Raw genomic sequence first — 14,975 nt, 5'->3', positions numbered from 1 at the left:
CGGATGTAGGAAAAGATTAATAAATCTGCATGTCTGCATATTAGTCAGGACAGGATATCCTAAACACTCATATCTGCGGCCTTGAGAACCACACAAAAGGCTGGTGATATTCAGAGGTGGCTGGAAAGCTCAACGTGACTTGATCTTAACTAAAGCAGGCGTCTGCGTTTTCCTGCATGCAGAGGATTTGTTCATATACAGGGAGAGGAGGAACAGCTGACCTTTTTATTTATCAGATAGAGAAGACATGAAATATGACCTTGTCACAGAGTGCAGGAGTATGTTATGGCTACACCAAGGCTTTGATGGAACAGGTCTATTTTATAAAAGGACAAAACCGCATGATTAAAATATCCTCACTTTGGTCGTTGAACAGAACAGCGAGACAGGAACCTGATTGTCTGTGAGAAAACACTCAGAAGAAACACGATACTAACTTTGACTTCTGAAGTCCTGTAATATATTTTTAGTGTTTCATAATCCCTCACAATGCTTTCACTGTCCGAGGATTATCTAATGGAACAGTGCTTCATTTTACTCCCTCTACAGATAACTATTTTTAAAATCCACCTTGTGCAACACAAATTCAAGTTGAGTCAGTGAGTTATTCCTGGTGGAGCTTTGATCAGGGAGTTAAGACTGTGATGTTGTGAAGAGGAGGGCGGGTTTTACTGAAGAGATAAATAAGAGACTGAAACACAAAGTGACTGAAACAACACTTGGGTGGTCTCTTATTGGTATTTCTGTCTCTAACTCGCGTCTTAGTGGCATAAATTATTCAAGGTTAACTATGTTTTATGAGAATGGTTACTACTAATGATTTACTTACATGATAACGGTGGAATAATGTGTATGATGGAAATGTTGTCCACTAACCAGAGGGTAGGTGGTTTGATACCCAGCCCCTCCAGTCTGTATTTATGTGTACTTGTTCTGTAAAGCGCTTTGTGTGGTCGATGACTGGAAAAGTTTACTTTTGACCATTTTATCAGCTCAGTCTTATTTAGATCTTTTCATAGTCTTTTTGTTTAAAACGAAGGAAAGCAATGAATTACAATTGGTCCTGGCAAGACATGAACAGCCTTCTAGTCCACAGACACTGTATGAGTCTATACAGCAAAAAGGAGAATTACTGCAGGTTACACCCTTCAAATCAAACCTCCCTTTTAAAGCAACAGCTCGACTTCAGCACCTTTGCAGAATCCAATAGATATTACTCGCTCGTGTCAAAAGAATTGGCAATTTGTCTTTGAATGTAGGGTGTGTTTTCCTCTCATAAGCTGTATTAATAGACCTATCATTAAAGATTAAAAAAAAAGAATCATCTGCATTCCACAGATGCAGTTTTTGCAGACAACACAATCATGCTCAGGCCTGTTGAAAACAGTGAGGCAGGGTTTTTGGGTGTGTGTTGCAGAAAACACACAGCTTCAGGTATCAACAAATCAGTGAGGGAGGAAATTACATGAACGTGTCAGTTGGCATATCACTCAGGAAAAGCAGCCAGTTGGCAAAAAGCTTCTGTTGGCTGATGGTGGAGTTTGATGTAATGTTCATTGGAGTTTTTTTTTACCTTCTTTTTGCTGCAGTAGATTTGCCATTTCTTCTCAGCAGGCAGGGCAAACATGGCTTCCCTGTGTTTCTCTGTAAGGTCGAGCTCGTCCTGCAAAACGGGAAAGAAGTAGAGAAGGAGAAGAAATGTTTAGGAAGAGGAAATAAAATGTAATATTCACAATCGTTTACTAATGGCAGAAGGGACGATATAATAGCCACTGCTTAAAAATAAAGCGTCTTTCTCGAAACATACCTCACAAAGTTTCCCAATCTATCAAACCCTCGTGTTGCAAATTTTCAAATATCTCCATAAATCAATTTTCTTCAAAAAGCGAAAAGCATGTGGCAGGAGTCGTTGAACCAAAGCTCTGTTTCAAGTTTGAGATCGGTTTATGCTAAATCTTTCCGTGATCAATGGGGTAGCTCTCATTGTAAATTCAATATAACTGAATAAAATCAGATGTCCTGCAGGATTTGGACATGTGAGTAAAGGAGAGGAAAGAAGAGGCATGGTCTGCCGACTCGACATGTGGTAACAAACATCTGGAAACAACATGCATCTCTGTATACGGCAGATATTTCCACTAAGGCACACATTGGGTGCTGTTAGGAGGTTTTGTCCGAGAGAATCTGGACAACTGAAACATATCAACTAGTGATAACTTGAGTCGTTACTGAGTGATTTAGGATACGGACAACAAACAGTACCCAGTATATTTCTAACCTTAACAAAGATGTGTTGTCTTATGACAGTTATAGCTTAATGAACTTCATGTGAATGATGGTTATAGTTATGATGAGGCTTTTACACAAGGAAAGTGATACGAACAACAGTCTTAACACTGGTTCATTCTGAGGTTCCATTTACGCAACAGATGGAGATTAAATCAACATTGTTGCTAAATTGCTAAATGTTTCATGGCAGCTACTTATCATGGGAATAGTCTTGGGTGAGGTTGTTTGCTGAAGCCATCCGACCCATGTGAGATCAATATGCGCAATGATCCAATGTTCTAATATGGCCAATGATTGTGTGGGCGATTGATTAATTTGGTAAATTAAGTCCACATACTCACTCAGAAGCACTGAGTGAGGAAAAGGGCATCTATTTATCTGTCGATCTATCCACCCATCCACCCATCCATGCATCCATCTAGCAATCTACCTGTCCAGCTATCCATTCATCCGTTTATCCATCCATCTGACCATCTGTTTGTCGATCTATCTGTTATTTTATTCTTTTCATAATTAAATCGTTTTGTGATTTAATTTTGTCACAAATTGTCTCAGTTCTTTTTGGTTTTCAGCTCTGTCGCTCTGAATTCAAGATGGGGGGGGGGGCCTTAACCTTGACTTACACGTTTTTGGAAGTAAGGCTCAAGTTTAAAGGTCGGCTTTACGTGATCGTTACCGACCAGATGGCCACAACCCCGTCCCTGACACAAGTTTTTTTCCTGCAAAGCCATTCCAATTATGCACGCACATGGTGGCTCACGCTGGGCCAAAAGAAAAAGCACGTGGCTGATTTCTTTCAGTAACAGAGCAACTGAAAAGCCTCCTTGTTGTCACACTCAACTTACTCAATTATGTCTCCATAAAAGGGCGGTAGACAAAAACAAGCAATTAGCAAATGGAGGAGGCCGAGACATTAAGAGCCCCTGAATGAGGTCTATTGATGTGCAAAAATGTCATGCTTAGATTACTGTGGCGACCATGGGAGAGGAGAATGGGGCCAGGAGAGACATGAGAGCACAACAAATTGGAAGTGACAATAAGACAGAGAAAGAATAGCAGCCTGGCCCCGTTACCCACAATGTGGAGTAGACTGTGAGGAAGTGACGGCTCATTTGTGGATGTCTTGGAATGTAACAGCGTTTTAATTTTGTGTAATTGATGGTGTATTTATCCATGCGAATTAATATCTGTCGGTTTGCAACTACAATTGTTTGAGCTACTCGACAACTGAATGTCCCTGAAGGGATGAGGTATCCCTCCACATATCCATCTAAACAGAATCATTTCAAAGAAATCTACAGAGTTTGATCAAATGTTGAAATGTCTGTTGAACACAAATATTGGAAATCCCTTGTAAATCAAGTCCAACGTTTGTCAGTATTTGAATATGTATGTTGATATCTTCTTTCCTTCTTTAATTGGACAGCAGGTTTGGTTTATCATATGTAAAGTGTATCTGAGATTAAGACAGGGTTGGCAATCCTTAAGAAGCTAGCAAGAGAAGGATACACTTTGAAAAAACAACCGAATCATCCAAATGAATGACTTTGTTCATTAATGGATATTGTTCTCATCTGAAAGAATGATGATATCTCCAGCAATGAATTATTACACACTTGGGACTCTAGTGAACACATAAGATTGACTGAGAATAAACTATAACGTCCATGCTCAATATACTGAAGGTCACAAAGTTGTAAACATGTGATACAGTGTGACCAATGTATGAGTTTTTAATACTTTTTAGTACAACGGAGCTCTTTGACTCTACATGGTGCATTAGCTACACATACAATCCTCATTAGCACAATCACTTCACTGTTCTTTTAGTCAAGTTTAAAAAATATTAAATAAAATAATAAATTATAAAATTATTTTCTTGGTACATCTTACCACCAACTCGGAGAACATGCCGTCCAGCTCATCATATCCTGGCATCGGCAGCGCTGGCTCCATGGCCTGTAGGGCAAAGTCCTCCCGCAGCCTGTAAGTGATCTCCGGGTGGTCATTGCTGTTAAAGCAGCAGAAGATGAAGGAGAGACCCCCGCGCCCACCACCGCCGCGCTTCCGGGGAGCCATGGCTGTCCGATGCTTCCACCTGGTAAGGGCAGGGAGGGTGGGAGGCTCCCTCAGGGCCTCGTTACAGCCTCCTCCACCTCAGAGTTTGGCCTCCGTCAGAGAGTACTGCAGACACAGGGGAGGGACATGATCAGTTTGCAGCATAAACCAAAATCTTCACCGCTTAAGTTTGTGATTTTAAACTGGCATTCAGAGAAATGTAAATACAGAAGCAGAGTTTTCCCAGGCACAGATAAACAATAGAAGATAATGAGATCCATAAAAATAAGACTAATCAATTTGAATGCTACGAAACACAATGCACAATACTTTCTGCTCTCTGAGACAAAATCTGAAAACTCTCAATAACCACCTTGGGGACAAGCTGTATGGGGCCTTTCCTCTGGTAATGGTTAATGATGCAGGGTGATAATTTTTTAAGGCAAACTATAGGGCACTGTATCAGTGAGATTTAATGACATCATTAATACAATAGTGTCCTGTGAGGGCGTGATGTTTGAAGTGGAGACTATAATTTGCCTGGATTAGAGTATTCAGACCTTTTCATCTCCCTTTTGCTTCGTGTTCAGCTTTACCCTCAAGACCTAATAAGTAATGATTAGGGAGGCCTTTACAGAAGCTGAAGCAAGAGGTGTGTCTGGCTTTTTGTTGTTTTAGAGACCGGCTTGGTCCATCTTAAAGAGCAAAAGCAGTTCTTCTATGAGCCCAGTGGTGTCTTGTAAGAAAGCGTGGAAGTTGTGAAATGATATTTACAACATTTGGAATCAATAAACTGCCCTCAATCAGCCTAATAACCAGCATCGCCAGGCTTTTTCTCTCCTGGAGGCCCCCATCTCCCATTGGGTTTGTTCTGCAGCAGCTGTAATTTAACTGGTAATGCAAGAAATGTGTGCAATCCTGTTGAACTATAGCACATTTGGCCCCACCTCCAAGTCACAGAATAACATAGAGATCAGCTGTCATAAATGAGCAGCATTGCTGAGGAGGGTTGAGTACATTACCAAAAGTTTTTGGCGTGACAGATGAAGATCCACCGAGCAACAACATTGGCATTTCGGTAGGTTTCCCAGATGCTTCAGGATATGTTTTGGTTTGTTTTTAGCCATGATAAGGGTGGGGCTCTCAGGATGGTAATGTCAGTGTGCTGCTTGCTCCACAACTTTGGTTCAGATTAAATATTTCAACATCTATGTGGATTGTTGAGAAATTGTTCGACAGACATTCAAGGTCCCCAAATTATGAATCCTATTGATCCTCTGGCTTATTGTTTTCTATTGTCAATCTATAACCTTTTTAAATGAAATGACTTGTTGCTATTGGTTCATTTATGTCTATAAACAAATTCTGCTTGTGAATATGCAGAATCTGTAGGCGAGGGACAAGTGTTTGGGGCCTCAATTCTTCTGGTTTCCACTTCTAGTTTGACCAATCCCGTTGCCTGCAGGTAAACGTTCTTCGTAGAGAGCAAAGAGGCGTAACACATTGACTGAATGCATTAGTTTACAGCTATGAATTTATCTGCATTCGTATGCAGGTAAGTTACTGTAGATTTGCCACGACATCCACAAAACTTCGTTATGGAAGGGTTCTAAAAATGTAGGTGGGACTGCAGATAAAGGCATGGATCCAGGGATTTATTCTCATCCTCATAAGTTCTATGACAAATCAATAATTTTGTTTTTTATACCACTTCTTTCTGTGTATTTATTTCTCAATACAATCTACATAATCATGTATGGGATTGTTTGGCCTTGGCAGAGGTATGTGGTCTACTAAGGCCCATTGTAGTCTGACCTGGGATCAGATAGAGCTGTGTGTGGAACAGTTGGTCCTCTGGTTACAACAATCCAAACACGGTCAGCTTAGTTTGCTGCTAAAGCTAAAACCTGAAACCTTAGCTTTTGAGACAAGGCAGTCTTCAAACCTCACTACTGAAAACAAATGCAGGTCTGATTTGCAACAAACTACTGATCCATACAAACATATTGTGTAATGGAGAGGAGGCAACTGCAGAGCGTGTTATCCGACCTGTTGGCTCACATCCAAGCAGGAATAATAAGTATGCAAACAAGACTTCTCTGCTTGTGAGGGGAATAAAGATGTCCACGAGGACACTGTTGTCAGCATGTCACAAAAACAGCCCTACAGTCTCCATCCCTGCTGTGACCAGTGTTGTGACGCCAAGCATCATAAACCACAGAGGCTGTGCTGACCTGCAAGAATTTCTGGATGTCTTTTCCTTGTGGCCTAACATAACCACGCTTATTTGACCTTTCCCAATGATTTCCTTTAAGACAGAGGCTTTGCCCAGAAAGAATGCATCATATTGCAACATGATGAATTTCTAAATCCAACCTGGTCAGGTCACGTCCCTCGTCTACTTGATGTTCCTCTAGAAGGGAAAATGAGGACATTTCCTGTGGCAACGTTGTCTAAATAGAGTCAAACCATACAAAGTAAATTTTGTGGTCGAACTAAATAAAACCTGATGCCATCACTGTCTTATTTAAGCTATTTCTTTGGTTCATCTGTGTTCCCTCTATCCAGCAACTGTACTTTTTAAATCTGTCACAGCCCTTGGGAGTTTTTAAAACCACGAGAAAATCTAGAAATATTTACTCATTCGTAATATTATACACCCTAAGAACTTCTTTGATCTGTTTTGGCCTCTTCTGATACACCAACACTAACCAACAGATGAGAATCCTAAAAAACACTGAAAGGAAAGCTACCATTTAAGTGGCCATCTCCAGGTAAACTATGTGATCATCTATTTGATCTGACACATGGGGGCTAACAAACCAGTAAATTGTCAAACAAAACTGACAATTGCCACATTTGTTTCATCACTAAAAGAATCAGTCTTTTTCCAACAAGGACAGCAAAAGTCTTAATATATACAATGTCCAGTCAATGAAAAAGCTTATACTACATTACATATACAAGGTGCCTGAGGGCAAATGGCCAAACGTGGGATAAAATACACAGCAGCTCACTCGTGAAATACACACACAGTGTATTTATTTTGACACATCCTTGACTTTTCCAAATAGACTACCAGAGGCCTCAGCAGCAGACGTTCGGCTTCACGCTCGCCATCTATTCTAGTATGAAGGGAAGAAGCGATTCAAAGCCCTATTTGACCATATTAGTCCACAAAGCCGCCCATCCTTTCCATTAGCTAAAGCGAGCTATAAACTTTGTATAAACCCCCGAGACAGAATGGGACAGCGTTGGTCTCCGTCCAGCAACAGGAACCTGGATGTGTCAGGGCTCGGTCATGTGGGGAGGTGTGCAAAGAAGCCAACCGTAGCGGCAAAGAGACAGGGGAAGGTTTACGGTATGAACGTGCAGCCCTATTCAATGGGAGGACTTTGTGCTTGTGCTGTAATTGTTAACCTGTGAGACCTGAGACCTCCCGGCAATAACCCCCGGAGGTTGTCTGTCAGACGGTCAAGGTTGCCAACATAACCCGGGCCTGTTGGAACATGAGGACATTCCTCTCATAGCCAGGTGAGCCCAGTGACCCTGAACAACAGCCAAACAGCAGCACCTTCCACGGTCACCTGCTCTCAAAGAGAGGCAACACGGAGTACAATGCACTGCAGTTCATGTACAACTCAACCTGTCAAAGTGAGGCCTTATCGCCTGACGCAGTAAAAGTCAGTAGAATTGATGTCTACTTCCAGGAATGATCTTTGCATTAGGCATGTTAGAAATGTTAAAAGTCAGCAAAACCATGCTAAATAACAGCTGCACTTTCCCACATAATCATGATGAATGATGTTTATATTAACATAAATCCCCTCTTGGACTGCAGAGGAGAAACATCATGACTTTCGTACTAGGCCGCTGTTCTCAGTACAAGGCTGATTCTTTTGTACTTCTTTATTCGTACACATCCAGTAATTAAACCCGCCCACCCATGTTCACGCAAACACTTCACTCTTTGTCTGGAGGAGATTTCTATCCTTGGATAGCCTTGTTGTTTTCTTGACCATGTGGTTTTGGCGGGTGACCTGGCGTGAAGCCAGACTGTAAAAAGAATCCCAGTGTTTGTAAAAGTGAATGTGAGCCTGTGTGCGCTGCCCCTTCAGACCTCTCAAAGTAGACCTGCATGAACTGCCAGGTCCGCTGGAGAAAAGGCAGAAGTTGAGAGGAGCATCATAAGATAAACACAGATGAGAGATGGTCACGTTACTGAACATGTGTGAAGAGTTACAAAGAACAGAGTACGGATTCAACGGACGACCGGACACCTTTCATCAAGCTGTTGTCTTCTAGCTGTTTCCAAAGTCTCTTTTCTTTCTCTTTCTGAATTTATAATACCTTTTGCTAAATGGTATTTCACCATAGATTGTAAAACAAGTAATGGAACAAATGTGAGATATATTTATAAACTTTAACCCTTTGAATTAAGTAGTAGAAAATGTTGACCAGTACCTACATTAGTATTTGTCATTTCTTGGATTATTTTCAAAAGCTTCATATAACTTAACTCTGTCCAACCTACGCTAAAAGGATGTGTAAGTCAATAAACCATAAGAGATGATAAAAGTACAAAAATTGTGGTATAAATAAAAAAAAAACTAAAGTCTGTCAACTTTATTTGGACGTCCCATCTCAGAAGGTTAAAAGCCCAATAATAATTATAATAATGAAGTTATGAATAAAAATGTGAAACAGGGTATCAAACTTAAGATAAACCAAAAAAACGCTTTTCTTAAAAGCCACGCCCACATTAACATGATTATACTGTGTGGTTAAATGACTGCTCTCATAAATACATTGCCTTGTGTTGAATTTGTAAACACAGGCAGGTCAGCTTCAAGCTAATGCTAATAGACCGACATGTGCCTGACTTGGAACAGAATTCAACCTTGGAGCGAGAACAGAGTGGACAGTGGAGTATTGAAAGCAGATGTGTGAAATACCTTCTTCTGCACCAGCTGGTATCTCTCAGCAGTTTCTGGCTCTACTTTTAATTTCTGAAATCTAAAGCTAATAATGGCCTTTATTACAAGCCATTCTGTGATGTTGGCCGGGACAAAATACAGACGAACAGTTCAGTCATGTTTCTAATTGAGCAGAGAAGTACTGGAGCCAAGGGCAATGGAGAAAACCATGAATGAGAATGTGGGAATTAAGACACTGTGCCGCTTGACCCTAACCTCTGACCTCTGTACTGAGAGAGAAAACGAAATACCTCTTACAATTTGGAATCAATAAAGTGTTATGGTACCGTTATTATCAAACCCTTTCCACTGCATAATTTCTCGAACTCAGGAAGACAGAATATACTGAGTGATGTCAACATCTGAGGGAAAGTCCTACAATGTCATGAGATGTTTAAACTTAGGTAGAATAAAACAAATGTAACCACTGTTGACTGACTGCTTTGGTATTTAGTGTGTAGCTGCAGCTGTGTTAAAGGCGGAGCAGAAAGGCATTTGGTGCACAGAAGTTTAATCTTCTTTTCTGATTTAGGATTTGGGACGGATCAGACGTGCAATTTGGCGTTGATGTCATCATAGTACTTTCAATGCAAAGCACCTCGACGCAGTTTTACACTATCCCAATACCCGGATTTACAGTGTTTCTCACACAGACCAAAAAAGAAAAGGAAAATTGTTCAGCACAAGAGGGTGCTTATGTCGAACAAAGCCACTGGAGTCATGGTTCATGGTTTGGGGATTGCAGTGTGCTTCACTCAAGAGGCTTACAGACTTTTGGAAAACCCCCATGATTGTTGAACGCTGCACTTGGTAATTTATTTTGGATCAATTTGAAAAGCTGCAAACAAAAGACCCAGGAGTCCCACAGGGAAGGCTATTGGTAGTCGCTCCATCAAAACACTCGGCCTGAGCATGGTCTGACCAGCTGAAAATCAATCAGCGGCCCAGTATTTGCTTGCTTAACTTGTGAAACTCAACCTGTTTTGACCTGAGAATAAGTTCACCACCACAACATCTCCATGTCTCCCTGCAGCTGTAGAACGTGTATTACAGAGATTTCTCCGAAGAAAGACCAATCTGTATACTCATGCCTTTGCTCAAAGTAGCTGTTAACTACCAGTGAACAGATCCATCAATTACCCATGTTAATCACAACTTTGGTAGTTTTTTTCATGTTAAATATGGTGTTTCAAATTGTCTACGTTTCTCTGGTTTAGCTATGGTACAAATGGCACAGTGGTATAGCTACACAGTATGTATAGCTCGTTCTGCCAATTAATTCATGGAGCCCCGAGTACACATTGAGTAAACAAACGCAGACTTGGACACACATTAGAAAATAACTGGGCCATGATAGAAATGCTGACTGGCAGGTTAAGAGGAGATTAGGATCGATCAGTTCTCAGCTGCGACCAGTCAGACGGCTGAAAACCGGTGTAATAACTGACTTCAGTGTGAAAGCAGCAGAGCTGTTTGGCTCTGATGTGTGTAAGTGTGTGCGCTCATGTGCATTTACATTACAGGATTATGTGTCAAGATACGACAAAGGCATTAGCTCTGGAGCGTTACTGTCACATGGTTGAGGGAGTTGTTGCAGAGCATCTCAGGTTACTTGATTAACATATAGCGATGCAAGGAAAGGGATAACAGCAATGACAAGCACAAAGGAAGCATGTATTCTATCAGTTTGTATAGTTTAATGTGAACTACTTCAACTTCATCAAGTCCAAAAGTACTCGGTAGAATTTACAATTTTTCAAGCAAAACAAACATTCTGGTCCTTTGCAGCAGACAAAACAAACATCTCCACACGTGCTGTTGACAACGATGACGGGTATTTTGTCAAACTTTACAGACAAAACAATCAATCAAACTACAAGGGCAGTCAGTAGACTTCAACAAAATGGTCAAACTGCACCAAATTGCACATAATCATAGATATCAGTGAAAATGTCGAAAAATCCTTACACATGTTGCAATGTTAAAGAAAGTGTAAAAAAGTCCTGGATCTGCCCCTTTGTCCGGATCCACCCAAAACTTTTATGGGTTCTTTTTTTGGGACAAATATTCCATATTACACTCCAATGCTGTGCCCAATTTCCAGATCATCATGACAACTGTTGAGAATGAAAAGTGTTTCATATTATAGCTAAACTCTACATTGGACAAAATTCCTACATTTTGTCTGTGTGCGTGTAATTAGACAAGTAATCACAATGGTAACATTCAACATTACATTTAATGGTGCACTACAAGCCTAAATACAACTGTGTGCTCAGTTACTAACACACAAAGACTGCAGTGTCTGCTGTAGCTGAAGACAGGGAGCTCCATTAGCCACGTCACAAAGAGGTAATTTAATTGTTGTCCTCGTGGTCTTCACACACTTCATCTTAGCAGTATTATCGTCACAGCCTGTGATGACTGATTAGTTGAGGAACAGCCTCAGTATCTCGACCCCATCTACATCTGTCATCATGAGTCGAAGGAAATAATCAGGTCAAAATGGACATCAGACCGGAAAAGATAAAGGCTGTGAAACAAGCTGACTAACTGACGGTGTATCTTGCCCACTAAAGGTTTCATCTGCGATTATCTCAGCTGGCGTCATGTTTTGTCTAGGAGGTATCTAAATTATTTCACAAACAATGGGTTAGCAGCATTGTGTGTCAGTAACCCTGTTGTGTTGCTTGGGAATGATTCAATCATGGGTGAATCTAATTTGTGGTACGTTCCAGCTTTTTACAAGTTTTCTTTTTCCCGTAATAGATACCACAATGATGTAAAAGCCTGGAAAATGTCCACTTAATGGCAGCTCACCATATGTTTATTTTAAATGTAACACTTAAAAATGAGTTGCGTATTAGAGTTGCTTGTTTCAGACAGCACAGACACTCCTCTGATCCATAGAGGTGTCCATACTTTGGACCTATCTGCATTTGAAAGCAATAAAAAAACTAAATGTTATGTAAAAACGTTGCTATGTTCCACACCCCCCCAAAAAAGTGCGGTATTTCCCTTTAAATCTTACATGAATGGGCAATAGCACAAGCTAAAAAATATGTCTATGTACGACTGGGGAGTGTGCGGCTGAAATGTAGGGAGGACAGAGATTAAAAAGCAGGTTATAAGGGCTGCTGCTCTTTCCACAGGCAAGGTTGTCAAACCCGTTCCGCAGATAGACTCTCCAACCCCCCACTCTTTAACATGTTAGCATTCTTCCTCGGGTCAACCCTTCAGGTGGAGTTTAGACTTGGGACAAAGAAAGAAACAGTTAAACATACGACAACAACCTCTGCAGGGTTTCATTTTATTCATCCAGGTTTACTTTGTTGGCAATAATCCCCAAAAAAGAGTTAAGTTTAGAAATATTAGGAGTACTTATGCTACTTTCTAATAATGAGCAGCATGTTATAACAGCAAAGATGTTTTCCGCATTTCACAACAACAGCTAAACAGATATAATCTTATCTTTGAGTTTAGATAAAAAACATCAAGGTGTCCATTGAAAACATTCATTAACAGGTAGTTCTGATTAAGTGGAGTTATATAAGAAATATTGGCCATTGTCTTTACCGGAACAGAAGATGAGCCATTTACTACTGTGGACAGAGCCAGCAGTGAAAACATATTTTAGCCAACTCAGAAAACTTGCATCTCATTCTGAATATTTTCACCACCCATCAAACAACCCTTTCAATTTGTTATATATTTTCTCAACATCTGAACTTCTACATTTATACGCATAAGGACACACACGGTATTAAGTCGCAGAACAACAATTTGAGTCATAGCTCCAGTGGTTTGTGGAAGAGAAAACATATTTAAAAAATGAGTGATTATGACAGCGGCAGCAACATTGGTTCAGTGTGGAGTACCTCCTCTGAGTGCTCAGAAAAAGCTCTGCAGATGAAGAAAGAGACAGATGGGAAACTTCTGTGGATTGGACGCCAAGTTGGATCCCATGAAAGAGACCAAGCTTCTTGGTGGTGCAGATGTGTGAACTGTGAAGCCCACGCCCACAGACCCACAGAGCTACTGCTGCTCTGAGTGGGAGTTGGTTACAACACAAGTTCAGGACCTTTCCTGAATCAGAGGATGCCTATGCTCCAAGTTATTTGGCTCTCGATACATCATATTGCATAATTGTGTAGGCTGTTACCATATCATGTTTGTGTTGAGTGATTATAGTCAAACCTAGCTGGAATCACGAAAACCCACAGCCACTGTTTTACTGTGTCAACCGTAGCCAACAACATTTAATGTTGTAGCATAGCATTAAGGTAATTGCTTCTGACTGGTTAGAATAATATATATACTGCTGAGTTGTAATCATGTTGTCCATATTAAGTGCAACTCGCTGCAGCTGTTGCAAATACCACTAAGACCAGAACAGGCAATCTACCAGATCTTCAAAAAAGGGAAGCTCTTTGCAATTCAATCAGTTGATCTATGGTTGTGGCATAAGACAGTGAACATCGTATGTGAGCTGATGGAAAGAATACAGAAGTATACTGTTTGATAACATTTAATAGCAAAGGTAAAAGGCCATCAGATAGCAGTATAGCAGTAAAAATACTCTATATCAAACATTTAAGTGATACTGTAGGTTCAAATACAGTCTTGCTTCTGGCCGTGTCCTCAATAGCACATGACTCAGCTTCTATACAGCTACTCATCTGCCTGCTTCTCCAGACTGGGAGTTAGCTGACACAAATCTACTGTAGTTAATAAACTGACAGTGGATAAATAACTCTGATTCTGATCAAATGAACCAATACATTTGTATTAAGTGAGCAGATGCTATATATTGTCCTTAATGGGACATCAAGTAAAATCTATTTACGAAGAGAAAATTGACTTAAATGAATCATCAGATAATTTAATTAACTTTTACCACAGAAGGTAACTTAAGTAATGTGAGAGTGTTTGTATTTGAAAGCTAAATTGACTAAATCTAACTAAATATGAAACAAATCCTCTTTAATATAAACAATAGCAATTAGTTTAAAATGAATTTAACTGATCACATTTTAAGCCCTGATTGGTTTGGTCAATGAGGGAGCACTTTAGCTCTGCTGACAGGGCTGCATAGATTTGTCTGAAAGGTTGGGGGGTTACCGAACTAAAGAATCAATAAAGCCTTGACTAGTAGCAGAAAGGGAAGAGAATCAGCACTATCATCAAATATAATGAGCTCTATAGCCTACATCTGCACTTTTACAACGTTAAAGATATTGGTTACAGCTGAAAACATCATGAGATGCAGAGTCTTCATGACGACCTCCCTCGGCGTGGCGGGGGGACACAGTAAACATTATGTGAACTACAGCTGTCAAATATTAGTCCAGAATGCACAGACTACCTCTCAAATTGTCAATAATGGGTTTTGGAGAGAGCTGTAACCTCTTCCTGGATACTCTGAGCTGCAGCCTGTCCTTAAAAAAAATCCCTACCTCTTCCTCAGTTGCTATGGCAACCAAAGGGATGGGTAACCGGTGCAAGCTGGGAGGGTGGGTGATTTAATAGAAGCCCCTTCCACCGCACATTACCCTCCTTTTTAATCTGCTCGGGATGTGTACAGGGGAGAAAATAGGATTTTCTCTCTAATTCAGCGCACATAAAACAAATAACAAAACCATTAAGGATTAC

The 14,975-nt window shown here is 40.5% G+C and overlaps 1 protein-coding gene across 4 annotated transcripts in view; it reads right to left on the bottom strand.

Moving 5' to 3' along the window:
* Positions 1-14,975, bottom strand: part of LOC133973181 (disheveled-associated activator of morphogenesis 1-like) — a 49,577-nt gene that overhangs the window by 18,769 nt on the left and 15,833 nt on the right. For all 4 annotated transcript variants that reach the window (XM_062410877.1, XM_062410879.1, XM_062410876.1 and 1 more), the window contains exons 2-3: positions 4,183-4,473; positions 1,574-1,663 (exon numbers count right to left, since the gene is read on the bottom strand). In XM_062410877.1, coding sequence (XP_062266861.1) covers positions 1,574-1,663; positions 4,183-4,368 — 276 coding nt within the window. In that variant the 5' untranslated portion in view covers positions 4,369-4,473. The remainder of the gene's footprint in view (positions 1-1,573; positions 1,664-4,182; positions 4,474-14,975) is intronic.

This window comes from Platichthys flesus, chromosome 18 (genome assembly GCF_949316205.1).
Source record: "Platichthys flesus chromosome 18, fPlaFle2.1, whole genome shotgun sequence".
NCBI lineage: Eukaryota > Metazoa > Chordata > Actinopteri > Pleuronectiformes > Pleuronectidae > Platichthys > Platichthys flesus.
Note: the sequence above shows the minus strand (reverse complement) of the source record. Positions and strands in the feature narration are given on the sequence as shown.